Source organism: Phaseolus vulgaris, chromosome 7 (genome assembly GCF_000499845.2).
Source record: "Phaseolus vulgaris cultivar G19833 chromosome 7, P. vulgaris v2.0, whole genome shotgun sequence".
NCBI lineage: Eukaryota > Viridiplantae > Streptophyta > Magnoliopsida > Fabales > Fabaceae > Phaseolus > Phaseolus vulgaris.
This window is the reverse complement of record NC_023753.2, coordinates 35,907-52,431: the sequence shown is the minus strand read 5'-3', so window position 1 is coordinate 52,431 and position 16,525 is coordinate 35,907. Positions and strand designations below refer to the sequence as shown.

The 16,525-nt window shown below is 37.4% G+C and overlaps 4 protein-coding genes across 6 annotated transcripts; 2 read left to right on the top strand and 2 right to left on the bottom strand.

Annotated features, from left to right (window-relative positions):
• Positions 1-47: 47 nt before the first annotated feature.
• Positions 48-6,647, bottom strand: LOC137827710 (uncharacterized). 2 transcript variants are annotated; one of them, XM_068633983.1, is made up of 9 exons: positions 6,151-6,647; positions 5,744-6,075; positions 4,084-4,233; positions 3,652-3,795; positions 2,949-3,105; positions 2,464-2,636; positions 1,494-1,549; positions 1,000-1,102; positions 48-376 (listed from the first exon to the last, which is right to left on the bottom strand). In XM_068633983.1, the coding sequence occupies exons 1-9, from the start codon at positions 6,353-6,355 to the stop codon at positions 287-289; spliced, it is 1,410 nt and encodes a 469-aa protein (XP_068490084.1). In that variant the 5' UTR covers positions 6,356-6,647; the 3' UTR covers positions 48-286. The 2 variants fall into 2 exon arrangements, with proteins under 2 accessions (XP_068490084.1, XP_068490085.1); XM_068633984.1 differs by having other exon boundaries at positions 5,744-6,043; positions 6,151-6,345.
• Positions 6,181-8,665, bottom strand: LOC137827706 (exocyst complex component EXO70C1-like). Its single transcript, XM_068633979.1, has 2 exons — positions 6,674-8,665; positions 6,181-6,392 (listed from the first exon to the last, which is right to left on the bottom strand). The coding sequence occupies exon 1, from the start codon at positions 8,527-8,529 to the stop codon at positions 6,727-6,729; it is 1,803 nt and encodes a 600-aa protein (XP_068490080.1). The 5' UTR covers positions 8,530-8,665; the 3' UTR covers positions 6,181-6,392; positions 6,674-6,726.
• Positions 8,666-9,067: 402 nt separating this feature from the next.
• On the top strand, positions 9,068-13,584 carry LOC137827709 (serine/threonine-protein kinase PBS1). Of its 2 annotated transcripts, none has more exons than XM_068633981.1 (5): positions 9,068-9,504; positions 9,696-9,910; positions 9,991-10,180; positions 12,452-12,843; positions 12,967-13,584. In XM_068633981.1, exons 1-5 carry the CDS (start codon positions 9,342-9,344, stop codon positions 13,423-13,425), a joined length of 1,419 nt encoding a protein of 472 aa, XP_068490082.1. In that variant the 5' UTR covers positions 9,068-9,341; the 3' UTR covers positions 13,426-13,584. The 2 variants fall into 2 exon arrangements, with proteins under 2 accessions (XP_068490082.1, XP_068490083.1); XM_068633982.1 differs by having other exon boundaries at positions 9,080-9,504; positions 9,699-9,910.
• Positions 13,585-14,967: 1,383 nt separating this feature from the next.
• On the top strand, positions 14,968-16,338 carry LOC137827711 (delta(3,5)-Delta(2,4)-dienoyl-CoA isomerase, peroxisomal). The gene is made up of 2 exons (XM_068633986.1): positions 14,968-15,774; positions 16,020-16,338. The coding sequence occupies exons 1-2, from the start codon at positions 15,147-15,149 to the stop codon at positions 16,208-16,210; spliced, it is 819 nt and encodes a 272-aa protein (XP_068490087.1). The 5' UTR covers positions 14,968-15,146; the 3' UTR covers positions 16,211-16,338.
• The last annotated feature ends 187 nt before the right edge of the window (positions 16,339-16,525 follow it).

Below are 16,525 nucleotides of genomic sequence, written 5' to 3'. Positions count from 1 at the left end.
TTATCGTCGTTGATTTTTTTTTTTTAAATAAAATAGTTAATAAACTGTTTAATTGATAAATACATTGGTGAAGTTTTTTTGTTCTTTTGGTAATCCAATCTCTCCCTTGACCACGAGTTTCATGGCGGGTTTACAGAGTCACGTCATGCATGCATGCGGCAGTGTCATATACATATGCTTATATCATCATCCATACAATTAAGTTCATTGGATACTGTACTGTCTACACATTATTTCCTGTGTTGCATCAGACGCTTATCATAGAGAATGTATTGAGAAGCAACTCTCAAATCATGTTCATTCTGCTTCGTAATGTTATGCCTGCCCTCTTCAGAAGTTCAACAGAAGCCTCTTTTGCCTTCAAAATAACTTCTTCCTGTCACCATGGACAATACAAATTAAACTTCTCTAGTCACGATTAATGAAAAAACACCAAACACGTGCCCAATTCAAATCAAATATAATTCTTAAGTCTATATGATTTTTTTTTTCTACGTTTTATCGAGTGAAATTATGTGTGCGTTTGCGTGTCAAGTTCAAGAACAAAGTAGAGGAAACGGAACGAGTAAGAAATACTTATCTCAAGGCATGCAAATAGGCGATAGCGGAAGCCTTTCTTATGTTTTAGTTTTTTTAAAAAAACAATTAAATAATTCTAGAAAACATAAAAAAAAATCAAGAGCAATTATACGTTAAAAATTAATAGATTTATAATAAATTAAATTTGTTTTTTAATTAATATGAAATGATTTTTGTATATTTACCTATTTTTCACTCACCCAAAGAAATTGAGTTTTTAATTTTCATTTTTAACCAGTCAAACAACACATTTATTCTACTCTAATTATCTTTTTTTTTATCCTTTCTTCTTATTCCTGCTTAATTTCTTATTCAAATAATGTGTTTGTTCATTCAGCTAACTATTATAATTGAATGGATTCTCAATCTAATATAGAATTGATTCACACTCTACATAAGAAAAATTATCCAATAAATTACCTCGTCCACGTTTATAATCTTCTTGTTCTTCATTATCCATGAGCCATTGCACATGACAGATACCACATTTTCTGATCGCATGCAATACACTAAGCTGGAAATGCTGCATATTGTGTAGACAGTAAATGTACTAACTCGAAAAGGTCTTTGAATGGTGTGATAGTAAAGATAGATGAATGCAGCCAGCCAAGATTGCAATTGAAAGGAATTTTCGCTGCATAGCCTCATAATGGTTTTATGTAATGCATGATCATAACATAATTTCATAAGAGCACAAGATCATAATCTTGGATGTGCAGATAACAAACGAGAATAAATTCTATCCCAACATCGAGATGAAACCATGAAAAGTATAATTATTTATTACTTTACCTTCATCATAAAAATTGATAACTTCTCATAAAACGAATCCAAACACACTGGTCGTCTAACTCAATAATTCATTAAAAAGTCTGTATATTAACTTAAGTACCAAGTATGTGATGGGTTCGTACCAGTCATGAACAGGAACCATAGGCCAAGAGGAAGGATTGACTACAACAATGTCCGCCTATTAAATGACGATTACAAACACTGTCAGCTTGGGTCCCATGCAAAGAAATATTAAAAGAATGATAATAAACACTTCATTAATAATAATCATCTTCAATTAAAAGGGAATGCAACTTATCTAAAGAGTCAGTTATAAAAGCTATTAAATATTAACAGGGAGATCCAATAAAACTACTCAAGATGTAAGACAAAAATTAGGAAATATCATACTTTAAATTGGTTGAGAAAATTACAAATTTTTATGATAAAATAATATTAATAAAGATTCAGAAGATAGCAGAACAACTAACTAGGGTTTATAAAATACATCTCTCATTATAAACAAATACACTTTAAGAGTTATAAGAGGTTTGTACACCTCAGGCTATAAGCCAGGACAAGGCACTCGAGGTTTATACACCTCACAGGCTATAAGTCAGGACACAGTACGCGATATTTGTACACCTCATAAGCATTTTGACAACGGAAGCCAGAAAAGATGTCAATATAACATTTGTCCAATTGAATGCAATAGGTTTCCCGCAATATTTTCATCTTTTCGATCCTTACTTTGTTCCCTTTTTTTTCACCTCAAGGTTCATATGATATTTTAAAATTTCCTATTTATTTTCAGTTCACTACTTTGCAAACCGAAATGTCGTAATTATCAATAGATATAAAAAAAATGTCATGTTGCAATTGTGCTTTATGCAAATTAAAATATACCAAGGATCAAATACAATGAATTATCCCCACACCACAACTCTCTACTTTGAATTCAAATGTGTAACACTATAAGCTGTGTCCAACAAAGAGAAATCCCGCATTTAGTCCCAATTAACATGGGAAGATTTTAACAGAAAGAAAAAAGTTCACAGGGGAATAGAAAATCATAATAATTACAATTTACGAATGACGTGAACCAATACCAACCTTTTTCCCAACCTCAAGAGAACCTAGTTCATCATCCCATAATACCGACTTTGCACCATTAACTGTAACCATTCTAAGAATCGTTTCAGCGGGCAATGCAGTTGGATCTGTAGTTCCATTAGCATAAACTTCCCGTCCTTTATTGATTAGAGAAGCTAGGTACATTTCATCAACTGCAAATATAATTTGGAAATGAAAATTTCAACCCAGTAAAAAGTGTACATTTTCCATGCGGCAAGAGACTTCCACCATTTCACGTTCAGGTGAGGGTTTGGTTTACATAATCTTAGATGAACCTATCCTGCCTATTGGGCTGATAGGTTGCTTCTGTGGTCTATTTAATAGTATATTGAAAATAAAAGTTCTTCACATAACAAACTAAGCATGGGCCAGCTAAATTGTAAATACTAATGCAGAATTATTGAATCTAGTTCAATCATAAAAACAAGTAAAAAAGAATTCAAAAGTTTAGAGTTAAGATGAACCAATGCTCATGCGATTGTTTGATGGGGCCCCATCAGTTCCCAGGGAGACACAAATGCCAGCATCAAGCATCTCCCTTACAGGTGCAAATCCAAGCATTCGCATTGCAGCAGCAGGACAGTGGGACACTTTGACCCCTGATCTTGAAAGAAGAGATATCTGAAAAAATGTTATGCAGGGATAATTACTGTTTATCACACTAGCTAGAGGATTGCTTACCATTGCAACAAACTTTTAAATGTGGCGGAGGAAAGGTAAGTTCAAATCCAGATTCCTCTTTTGTCTTTCCATTTAAAAAATAAGTTGGAATCAAATCCTTATAATGGGAAAGAGTAATATGTCTGCCTAAGTACAAAGAAGGATTTGGTTTCGACCCAAAATCCATTGTATAGGGGAAAAAATATCAACAAGAGTCTCAATTTTATTGTGGGAAATCAGTCTCTCAAGTACCAGGTGGAAGATATCCAGAGAAACCCATAACATGTGGACTGAACCCAGCCAAATGAGATTGGGAGTTAAAAGGTGTCAAATACGAACATACTTCGTTGGGGTGCAAATCAAGAAATAAACAGTCATGGGTGTTTGCTTGCATATCAGCATCACCCAAAATTGAACTCACCACAAGTTAGACAATAATAGAAATTTAAGAACTAAATTAGGTTTTGTTGAAAGGGAATAATCATGTTTAAAGAGGCAAAAATTTACCTCGTTATTATCAATCCAAACTGAGTGAGCTGCTAGCAGATTGCTTTGTAGGAAATCTATCTTGTCCAAGTATGTAACAGTTCCGTGATCTACTTTGTGAACATCCCTGACCAGTTGGTTCTCATATGGTATCTCTGCAACATGCTAACAGTTTTGCAAATTCAAGTAAATGTCAGGCGAGGACATTGGTGGATATGTATTGAGCTAGCTAGTTTAATACACCATTTGCTATTAGTTGAGTATGAATAAAAAATAAGTGGTAGTGATTTAGAACTCCTCCCATTATTATATAGGCCACTTTGAATTGTCAAATTAATGTTATTGATGAAAGCAGTCCCAACCCAACTCGATCTAAAGTTAAAGAATGAAGTTTTGGTTATGTTGTTCATATTTTTCTGCAAAAGGTCTGGTAGAAAGAAAAGGAGTGGGTACCATGTGAATTCCAGTTTTGAGCTGTGCTGCAGCATCTCTTGTTTGAATAAGCAAGTGAGGAGTAGAGTTCATGATTTGCCGTATTCCGAACCAGATTCTGATGCGGCCTTCGCTTGTGTTGTGGTACTTGTCATAATTATCCTTTTGAGACTGCATATCAGAAGAAATCAAGAGTAAAGTAATTTGCGAAATGAAATGGATTAGTTTGGGGTAGAGGAGACAGACAGTGTTAGAGGTATACTTTTCTCTGTTTTCAGTATCCAGTTAGTTTCTTTTTAGTTAATAGTTTGTGAACAGCTATATTTATTATTGTAGTTGACAGTTGTAGTTTATTACTACAGAACAACCATCCATTATGCAGTACTCCTCTATCCATATATATGGGCTTTAGTAAGCAGTTCACTCACTTTTGTAATTTTCATTAAGTGATGAATCGTATTACTTGTCAGTTTCAGTATGGCAATGCAGAGATAGTTGATACTTTTTCTTAGCTTCTGCCAAATCTATCCCTTTTTAGCCTATGTGTCCAATAGATCCTAACTTCTAATTCTGAACCATGCCAAACCCATTGTACCACGTTGTCACTCTACGCTGACTCACTCTAAGTCCGGTATTGTTCAACCCAGGGTTATTCCATCTCTCCATGTTTCCAATGTGGAACCAAACTGTGTTAAAATTGCCTTGCAGGATACAAAGTGGTTTGGTGCTATGCAAGATGAATTTCTTGCTCTTCAATGGAATAAGACCTGGTCTTTAGTTCCTCTTTCACCTAATTTTCATACTATTGGTTGTAAATGGGTGTTTTGTGTTAAGGAAAACCGAAATGGGACTGTTCATAAATATAAAGCTTGATTAGTTGCCATTTGCCCCAGTTACAATATGTTTCAACTGTAATGAGACTTTATCTTCAGTTATACAACATGTCTCCTTTTGCTTATTCTAATTCTTGTCATTACTTACAAGTGGTCTTTGTTTCAGTTACATGTTGACAGTGTCTTTCTTAATGAAAAGGTTTACATTACCCAACCTCCAGGTTTTGAAAATAAAGATACTTTGGTTTGTCGGCTTCAGAAAACTACCTTACTGCAATTTTCTTAGCATTGAAGTGCACCCATACTCCAATGGCACTCTTGTTATGACAGAAACAAAATATATAAAGGATTTTCTCGTCCAGCAAATATTCTTGAAGCAAAGCCTATATCTTCTCCTGTGTCTTTTGGTTTTAAACTCTCAAAACAGGGTGCTGATTTTCTTCTTGGCCCATCTTTTTCTATAGGTATGTTGTTGGTGCTCTTCTAGCCAAGCAGCTTGTGGTGCAGCATATTCCTGGTCTAGATCAATGGACTGATTTACTAACCAAGCCGTTTTTACCACAAAGAGTTATTTTTCTTAGGTCCAAGCTCAAGGTGGTTGAGTTGCCTATTGTTTCACATCCACCTTGAGCTTGTGGGGGGTGTTAGAGATAAAGTTTTCTATGTTTTTGGTAATATCTCGTCTATTTATTTTCAGTGAACAGTTTCTGAACAGCTACAGTTATTATTGTAGTTTGTCATTATGCAATGCTTGTGTAATTTTGTAAGATGTTGACTCAGTTTTGTAATTTTGAGTGAACAATGAATGATATTAGTTGTGTAGTGAGTTTGAATAGAGAGAGGGAGACCTGAATGCAGTGATCCGTGGTTCGAGTGGCCCAGGATGGTGGCAAACCGTGGCCAGAGTCCATGGTGGACTGGGTTAAACAAGCTCGAAGACCCAGTAAGCTGACTGCTCGAGCCATTCCGGAAACATGTTGACCCCCAGCTTCAGCAAAACAGGTTACGCCGCAGTGAATGAGTTCGATTCCGCAAAGCAAAGTAGAGAGGTAAGAATCGTGTTGGGTCATGTTGGATTCGTAAGGCCAGATGCGGTCATGCAACCAGGTCATCAAGTCCACATCATCGGCTATGCCTCTCGCCAGTTGCTGCGAAGTATGCACGTGGGTGTTAATAAATCCTGCATCATTTCAATTTTCATTTCATTTCATACCAACATCAAACCCAAAAACACAGTCAAAGAGAGAGCCAGAACCAGGGAGCAAGATATGGCCGCTGAGATCGATGATGTGTTCGGCCACACCAGAAAATTGAGCAAGAATTTCAGCAGATTGTCCAATTGCTTTGATTCTATCTCCTTCGATCACGATTCCCCCGTCCCTAAACACTCGCTGCTCCTCGTCCATGGTTATCACCATAGCACCGTGCAGCACACTCACCACCTCCCTCTCTCTCTCCATCTCCAAAATCCCTTTCTCCTCTCTACGTTACTGTATTCTACAAAAATATACGGATACTTCTTTTTTTTATTCTTTTCTGTTGGGCTATCTAAAACCTCACATAAAATAAAACACCAGTTTTTAATTTTTTAAAATAAATAATAAATTAAATTAAAATTAGAATGTAAATAACGCTTGTATATTGTAAAGTTAAAAATAATATAATTTTTTGAGGAAAATAAAATGAACTAAGAGGAAAATAACGATGAACATTACAGGAGGAGAAGGAAGATTTGTAACGTATGAGAAAAACAAATGGTATAGTTTGAGAGTATTTACATATAGAGTGTGGTAAAATGAAGATAATGTAAGAATGTGGATGATGTTGATGTTCATGTCCTCCTTCGAGACATGGAGGCACTGTTACCAGCAAAGAAATCATCAATCAAAAGCTCAATGTCGTCGGGGTTGTACTTGATGTACTTGTCAATGTGTCTGGTTGATACAAGATATTGTTTGAATCTTCCGACGAAGGAGCGGTAGGCGGGGATGACCAGAGCGCTGACGGAAACCCTGAGTTCCGACTGCAGTTGCTGGTCGCTCACCAACCAACAACTCTGGCACTTGTGTATCTCTTCAAACATCCGATTGAAGCATTTGAACCTTTCCTTCACAAGCTGTTTCGACACCTTGTTCCCACTCACCTGCAGCCCCTCCGGCTTCAGGCACTGCACCACCTTACTCCACGTTTCCCTCTGATAACACTTGTGGTACAGCCTCAGACCCGATTGCCTCCTCCGGCACCAATTGTCTCCCATCAGTTCATGCAGCTCCTCACACCCTTTCACCTTCTGAACTATGTATCTCCCGTTGTTCATCATAAAAAAATACCTCAGAGCTTCGTCCTTGTACAACGCCGATTTCCTTTCCACATTTGCATCCAATAGCTCCATTATCTTCATCAACTGCACTGCAAAACCCGAATTCTTCTCCTTCTCTACATCTCCCCCTTCCTCCACCTCCCCACATTTCTCACTCTCATTTCTCCGTTTTCCTTGCTCAAACACCTCCTCCAACGTATCCTTGTACTCGCATGCATATTTTAGATAGTTCATAACATAACGAGTCAAAGGGTGCACTGCACCGTTCGGAACAGGAATCCTTTCGTTGTCGTTCTTGATCGAGTTCTTCAGATCACAGAACATGGCCACAATAGCCTCCACTATCCTGTCCTTTGCGGCGTCTGTCTCGTACACCAGCTCCTTAGCGCCCGACTCCAGAAAGGAGCCCCCGACAATCTCTTCCCTCAGAGTCTCGTACATATCAAGAAATTTGAAGAGCTTCTCCGTGGTCCATTTCGTCAGAACAGCGCCATGCGCAAAGTTGAGCAAATGGATGATGACTTGTCGTGCAAGATCGCAGAACAAGTTTTGAGATACAGAGGGATGGTCGGGGAAGATGGATTCGTAAAGCCTCCGTTCAGACTGGAAAAGCACGGTGGTGCAGTGCCAAACGACTTGATTCCACGTTGCGATTTCGGGTCCGAGAGATTCCCATGGCATTTTATACAAATCTTCCATTCTGGTGCTCCCGAATCCAAATGTTTGGAGCGAGGTTCTGAAAGCAGTCCGCCTGAAATTGGCAAAGGCCAAGTAGCACTCGATGTGGTAGCCGGCTGCGATCATGGCGGTGGCGATCTTGTTGAGAGTAGAAATCTTTTGGGGAGAGAAATTAAAAGGGTCTTGGATGTGATGATCGTGTAGGGGTGGCCTGGGGGAGTGGGTATCGGGATATGCAGAGAGGTAGGAAGGAGAACTAAAGGAGAGGGATTTGTTGGGTGGTTTCGTTTTGGGGTCCTGATGTAGAAGAAGAGAAGAAAGACGTTTCTCTAACAGGGACATTGCTTTTTCAAGGACTAAGGCAATCTCGTCCAACTCATGGGAGGCGAAAACAGAGGAGGTGGAGGAGGAGGTGGAGGAGGTGGAGGAGGCGGTGGAGATGCGATCCACCATGTCTAGGAATTGCAAGAAGGAATTGTCCTCTTCTTCCGCCTCCTCATCCTCCCCAACAAACTTGCTCCTCCCGCTGTTGTATCTATCCACCATACGCTCCAAATGTTTGGCGAGCGCAGGGACGTCATCTGCAGGAGCAGCAGCATCTTCCACCTCATTCTTTGTTGATGATGACATCTCCATTGCCTCTTCACATTAACGTTCAATCTCTGTATTTGTTCTTGTTATCATCCCCAGAGTCCAGGTGATAGGATTTCTCTTCATTATTTTCTTCATTTCACTGCAACCAAACCACTTGGCTACGTTCTCCATCTCATCTCCTAATTATTATGTTTCCTATTTTGCTGCTACGGCATTCCGTTCTTTCTGCTCTTTTCTCTTCTGTACCTTTCCCTCTCAAAACTTTCACTATTTTATTACCCTACCCTACACAATTATCTTCACATGTTTCCCTTTTTATGTCAAAGTCAATTTTATATAATTCGATTTTTCATCTCACCACTCAACATCACTTAATCAAATTCCGATTTATTAAAATAACAGAAATTATAATTAGTATTTGAGAGATTTAACTAAAATATAGGAAATTATAATTGAGTTTTTAAGAAAATAATAGGTTTTTAATTTGGTAAGTATTTATGACAGTGTCGCAGTTTTGTTATTTGTGGATTATTTTTGTCTTTTTTGTATAAAAATATTTAATATTTAATATATATAGGATAGAAGGCAAGGCAATTAAATGGGTGTTTGTTCTGGCAGTGGCGGAGTGGGAGTTCCTAGACAAGGTGTGAAAGTGGAACCACTAACTTAACTTGTACGCGCTTAACCAAACAACCCAAACTCTCTCTTCTTCTTCTTCTTCTTCTCTTCTTCTTCTTCTTCCAACCACTTTGTTACGCAAATTTATTCTTTCAACCACTTTGGATTGGATTGGATTTGGAGATGAGGCTTTGACTGATTGAGTGCTTCTGCGTGTGGCTGAGGAGGAAATTGGAATGGGTTGCTTTTCTTGTTTCGATTCCAGGGAAGACGAGAAGCTGAATCCCAATCCTCACCAGGAAAACCATCAGCATCATCTTCATCATCAGCATCATCATCACGATCATGATCTTAATCCCCCTATCCCCTCTCGTATTTCCAGACTGCCCTCTGCCGCTGGTTAGTTCCTTTTTTCTTTTTTACTTGATCTGATCTCACGAACCACATTTAAATCAGATCCCGTTTTATTCCATCACATCACGTCACATCACGCATCCTTTTCTCTATATCCTAATTTCTTATTCAATTCAACTATTCGGCATCATCTCACTTTCGGACACACCTCTTTCTGCTTAATTTGCTTTGTTTAGCAGGAGCAGACAAGCTACTCTCGTCAACTAATGGCAATGCTAATAATGGTGACTCCAAAAGGGAATTGGCTATTCTCAAGGACGGAAACATTGCCGCTCAAACTTTCACATTCCGTGAGCTAGCCGCCGCAACCAAAAATTTCAGGCCCCAATCCTTTTTGGGGGAAGGTGGTTTCGGAAGGGTCTACAAGGGCCGCCTTGAAACCACTGGTCAGGTAATACACCTCCTTCTACTCACTGCTTACTTCACCTTTTCACTTCTCACATTTCTTCCTTTACCTTTTTACCTCTCCAGGCTGTGGCTGTTAAACAGTTAGACAGAAACGGTCTTCAGGGCAACCGGGAATTCCTCGTGGAGGTTCTCATGCTCAGTCTTCTACACCACCCTAATCTTGTCAGTCTCATTGGATACTGTGCGGATGGGGACCAACGCCTCTTAGTTTATGAGTTTATGCCATTGGGATCATTGGAAGACCACCTTCATGGTATTCTTCTTTTTCATTCCTCCCAATTCAATCTTTCAATTTCTCTTTTTTATTTTTGTTCCGTATTTGATAATTAGTATTCTCTTTTTGGAATATCCTGAGAACCAAGATCACTGGCTATTACTTTTGAAACTATGAGATTCTCATTAGTATCTGTGCCGTCTTTATGCTGTAGTACTAATACATTGTGGGATAGGATTATATCTATGGTTCAGGATTTCTTACCAAAGACGTACGCACGCGTGTTACATAATCTAACATCTGTACTCAAATTATGCTTTACTCTAAATTACTACTATATATTTTGCAGTACAGAAAAGTATAATTTAATGCTTTAAAGCGAATATCTGTACTGAAATTAAACCCTGTAGTAATCAGTGTATTCTAGGACATACTTGGCTTTTCTATCTTAGAATCTCGTTTCTCGTTGCAAGGTAACCTTGTATAAGTTCTTGTGCATTTGCCTCTACAGTCTGTTTGATTTTCTTTCATACATATAAAGAAAATTTCCCTTTCGGTGATTTGAACTACCCACATCTTCTTGGTCTAGAACTTCTTATGGTGATAAAGAATTGTCTGTAGAGTTTTGGCCTTTCATAGGAACACCGATGCTGCTATGATCATCATATTATGTGCTTTTGGTTATTATTTTCTATCTTTGCCTCTATAAAGTATATGGTTGTAGCTGTTACGAATTCTTGATTTTTCCATTTCACTGTCGTTAAAGTTTCATCTGTCTCGAGGAAGTATCATATTGATTTGAGCAAGCAGTTTGCTCAATAAATCATCTGCAGCACTGATCGAGATCATTTTTTGTGCTTGTGGAGCCAGGCTTTTTGATAGAGAAAACTAAATAATAAATATCCGCTCAGTCTGAAAAAAATTAAGAGCCTAATTCTTCCTCCACAATTATGTGAAAATAAAAACAAAATTAAAATTAAATAAAACTTTTGTCCAACAAGTCATTTGTCCAAATGATATTGGACTTGTTCCGTTAAACAATGTATCTTCAAGTTTTGTGATTGTAAAAAACGTGTTTGGGAGGGGAGATTCGAGGAAAAGTAGCCAGCCAAGTTCCCCAACAAATATTAGTCGTCAGCCACCAGGTTTCCCAATGGAAATTTGTCAGCGGTGAAACCTGAGACAAATTCCTATTATTATTATTAAGACAGGGGGGGGGGGGTCTCTGACGGACCTAATTAATACTACTTTTTTGTTCAGAGTCAAGTTTGGCCGGGATGCCCCTTAGGAATTTCTACAACAAGTAAACTATATTTGTTGTTTTAGTTTTACTAGAGATGCTCGCAGGATGTGAATAAAATTTGAAAGACCCATGATAAGAACCTTGGGAAAACCAATGTTGCAAAAGCCAGTTGTTGTTTGGAGAATCCGAAACCTTATAAATCCCACATTAGGATCTCGTACTTTCAACGTGGGACTCAAGTCTTAGACCTTGCAATTGGATCTTAACATCCGACCATGCTCTGCAGCCCTAGTAACACTCGCTAGGCTAAGGCGAACATTGCAGTGTCGACTTCACCACCCATACCAATTTGGTAGAACCCACTGGGATTCTTCCTTGCTGTTGGGGCTTTGAGAGACCAACAAATCTCCAATATTTCAAATGCCTAAGTTATCGTTGTTCAGTAATGATTCCTCATCCTCTCTTTTTGTTGAAGAGGCAACCTGAAACAGGGAGCTAAATCTTGTCCAAAATAAGGAAATAAGATAAGTAAATAATCCTATCTAGAATAAGAAAACATTAAGATATTATTTAACACACTCACTCATTCAATGCATGGACTCTAATAAGCTATCATTCTTGTAAAATAAAGACTTCACAAACTCAATCATATAATTCTTAGTTTTGTTTTTTTAATATTTCTGCTTAAGTTGTTTTATCTATTTCAGTTGTCACACTAAAGTTTACTTTTCACCATGAACCATAGATATGCTATGAAGTGGCTCTGGCTGTTCAAATCTGAAGCCTTTTGTAATAAAGCCAAATCATTTAGACTATCTTTCCATGTTATTGCTAGCTATGGAAAAGGAATATGATACGTCTGATGATGTCATAACCATTCTATAGTCTCCTAGAAATGTTTCCATTTTGCCTTGTCATCATCTTATATGCCTTCTGATGATTGATTAGCTTCTCCAAACTTTGGTTAGAGTGGAGAATAAATGGCTTGTCTTTTACATTACTGCTTTCTTAGACATAATGAGTTATGTTGATTTAAATATAACTGTTATTTATGGACTTGAGTGCAGATCTTCCCCCGGATAAGGAACCATTGGATTGGAACACCAGGATGAAAATAGCTGCTGGGGCAGCAAAAGGATTGGAATACCTACACGACAAAGCAAATCCTCCGGTCATTTATAGAGATTTCAAATCGTCGAACATATTACTTGACGAAGGTTATCATCCAAAGCTTTCGGACTTTGGTCTTGCAAAGCTGGGTCCAGTTGGTGACAAATCACACGTTTCCACCCGTGTGATGGGAACTTATGGTTACTGTGCCCCAGAATATGCTATGACTGGACAGCTGACTGTGAAGTCTGATGTATATAGTTTTGGGGTAGTCTTCTTGGAGCTGATTACTGGGCGTAAAGCCATTGACAGCACCCGACCCCATGGAGAACAAAACCTTGTGACATGGGTAGTCGTCTAATCTTTCCTTGTGTTTTATTTTATTTGTTTGGCTTGCATTACATTAACTTATGCATACTTAACAACAGTAGGGTGGTAATGTAATGATGGTTTTATAAATATGTTGGATCAGGCACGCCCACTGTTCAATGACCGGAGGAAGTTTCCGAAGTTAGCTGATCCAGAGCTGCATGGACGATATCCCATGCGGGGTCTTTACCAAGCTCTAGCTGTGGCATCAATGTGCATTCAAGAACAGGCTGCAGCGCGTCCTCTGATTGGGGATGTGGTGACAGCCCTTTCTTTTCTAGCGAACCAGGCATATGAGCATAAGGGAGGTGGTGATGATAAAAGGAACAGAGATGATCAAGGTGGAAGAATATTGAAAAATGAGCAAGGTGGAGGATCTGGAAGGAGATGGGATTTGGAAGGGAGTGAGAAAGATGAGTCCCCACGTGAAACTGCAAGGATTTTAAACAACAGGGATCTTGATAGAGAACGTGCAGTGGCTGAAGCCAAGATGTGGGGAGAGAATTGGAGGGAGAAAAGACGACAAAGTGCCCAGGGCAGTTTTGATGCTTCTAATGCCTAGTCTCTCTCCATTGTACAATTCCCATCACCCTCTTCTGTGTCTTCCATGCACTAAGTTTTATTTTATGTATCTTTCATTTACCTCCTGCACGCGAACATATTGGACTTGGACTTGGAGAGTGTACATTATTTGCCACAAGTAGGAGGTTAAGTTTGATAATGCTGTTACTGTTATTGCTTAAGTAAACACAGAGTTAGAATTTCAATGGAATCAAATGTGTAAAACACACAAAAATATTCTCATGCACTTTCTTACCTCCAATGGAAACATTTATAAAGAAAGTAAATTATAGTTTATTATACCTAATGTAAACATAAATAACAATTAAATATTTTAATATATATTATATTATAATAAATTAAATAGTTTCTTCATATATATTTTATATTATAAAAATAAATAATGAAATAATAAATCAAATTCGTTAATTTATTTTTTTATTATTTATTTTAATATATTTTTTGTTTATTAAAGTTTTATAGTAATTTTTATTTTAACTTAAAAAATTTTAACTCTAATTTATATTTTCAAAAAAATATTTTTACACTAAATTATTTTATAAATTGTGTTTCAAATATATTAATATACACCTAAATTTATTATATCACATTAATCAAATCTATTTCAAATTTTTCATTCACGTTCTACCAAGTCTCTCAATTTAAATAATTTTACTTTCCCCCCTCTCTTTAACTCGAACAAACTTTTTTATCTCTTCCTCCCATGTCAGCTCTCACCAATAAACTTTTATAAGACTAAACTGCAATTTTATTGAATTTGACTTTCTTTTAACAAGGAAATTATATTTAAAATGAGATATGAGTAATAAGTTTTAGATAATCCATTTTTTCAATAGCTAACACTTTTATTATTTTTAAATATTTTTAATTGTTTATACCTAATTGGTTAGATCAAAACTTATTTCGTTATTGATTGGTTGGTTGGATTTATATTTGAAAAAAAAAACTACCCAAATCTATCCCTACTCAATCCAAAATATTTTTTATTTATTTGGGTAATGAGTTTGGTCAAAAAAATTAATTTGTAAACATTTATATTCTTGTTGAAAGCTCCCCCTTTTAAGTTTTTTTTCATGGACTTAAGGAAAATTAATATATTTAATATATATACACACACACACGAAAGAACCAAATTTAAGAAGGGGTCAAATAAATGCATGTACATGGTTGAGTTTTTCACAATAAAAATTAATTTAAAAACAATTCTCCACCTTAGAGAGCGCAACCTCTTGGAATTCAATCTTTTTTCCACAACAAATTAATATCTATATCCTAATTACGAAATAAAAGAACAAAATAAGAGGAAAAAAGTAAAAATATGATGGTAAGAAAAGATGAAAAACTTATTATTCTTACCAATTCAAAAACAAACATGATATCTGGAGTTAAATGGATTATTCTGATTTAAATGACTTCATTTGTTGAAATTAAGAATGGTAGCAGCCTGAAAATATTCATAAGTGTTATTCTAAACAAGAATGCTATGTGGTATAAAGATATATTTTGTGATTTATATTTAGATACAAAAAAGGGATCTAAATTAAATTGAAACAACTTTAACAAGATTGGATTAAGATTTGAAAGAACAAATTTAGCAAATGGGTCTCATACAATTTAATAAATAAATTGAGAAATTGATGTGAATAAGAATGATTTTGGTAGGGGAGAGTAAGTGGTAGAGATAGAGTTAGAAGAGAAAGAATGGAAGAGAAATACAAATACCCAAGCCTGCAAATCGTGGAGAAAACCCCAAAATCGGGTGTTTGGTATGTTATATTGAATCGTCCATCACGACGAAACGCTCTCTCCCATGATTTCTTCACCCACTTCCCCAAGGCCCTCTCTGCCCTCGATCACGACCCTCACGTCAACGTCATCGTCTTGTCCGCCGCCGGCAACCACTTCTGCTCCGGCATCGACCTCTCCATTTTGGGATCAACCGCATCCAATTCGGCTTCCGGCGAGTCCCTCCGCCGACAGATCATGGCGATGCAAGATGCCATCACGGCCCTGGAACGGTGCCGGAAGCCGGTGATTGCCAGCATTCACGGAGCGTGCATCGGTGGTGGAATTGACATCGTGACTGCGTGTGACATAAGGATGTGCACGAAGGAGGCGGTTTTTTCGGTGAAAGAAGTGGATTTGGCCCTGGCGGCTGATCTGGGAAGTCTTCAGAGGCTACCCCTTATTGTTGGGTTCGGCAACGCCATGGAACTGGCTTTGACCGGTCGCACCTTCTCCGGCGAGGAGGCTAAGGAATTAGGTCTCGTTTCTCGCGTTTTCGACTCCAAAGATGACCTCGATCAGGCCGTGATGGATCTCGCTCAAGGTTCCTTCTTCCCCTTCAATCTTCAATTACCTATCTCTGTAACCAAATGCAACACCACTCATTCATTCATTCCATATCTAGTAATAACTTGCTTATAGTAGTAATTGACTTGAAGCAAAATCTTAATCTTAAAGTAATTAATTGAGTCGTTACTCTTGTTATATCATTTCTACTGAGAATTGAAACTTTGGTTGGACTGATAATCAAATTGTCCTCACCATGACTTGAATTTGAACTCATGACAGCAATTGGCAGCAAGTCTCCACTTGCGGTTGTTGGGACAAAAATGGTGGTGCTTAAGAGTAGGGACTTAACTGTGGATCAGGGGTTGGATTATGTTGCAACCTTGAATTCTGCGAGATTGTTATCAGCTGACTTAACTGAAGCAGTGACGGCACAGAAGCAGAAACGCAAGCCAGTATTTTCCAAGCTCTGAATCATGCATCATATGATGCATTTGGATTAGTTGTTACTAAATATTTGTTTTGGATTTCAAGAACACTTACTCATGTTTATGTTTTCTGAGTAATGGACAATACCATCTCATGTCTGTGTTCTGTGTTCTGTGTTCTGTCTTCTGCATACAATTACAACCCATCCCTTACAATCACCATCCTCATTTCCCTGCCTTTTAAGTTGTCACAGACAGCCTAAAAGGTTATATCAAATACTAAATCCATGTAAAAATTAATAATCTAATAGTAAGTTTTGAAAAACAAAATAATTTAGCAAAAAACGTTATATCAAACAG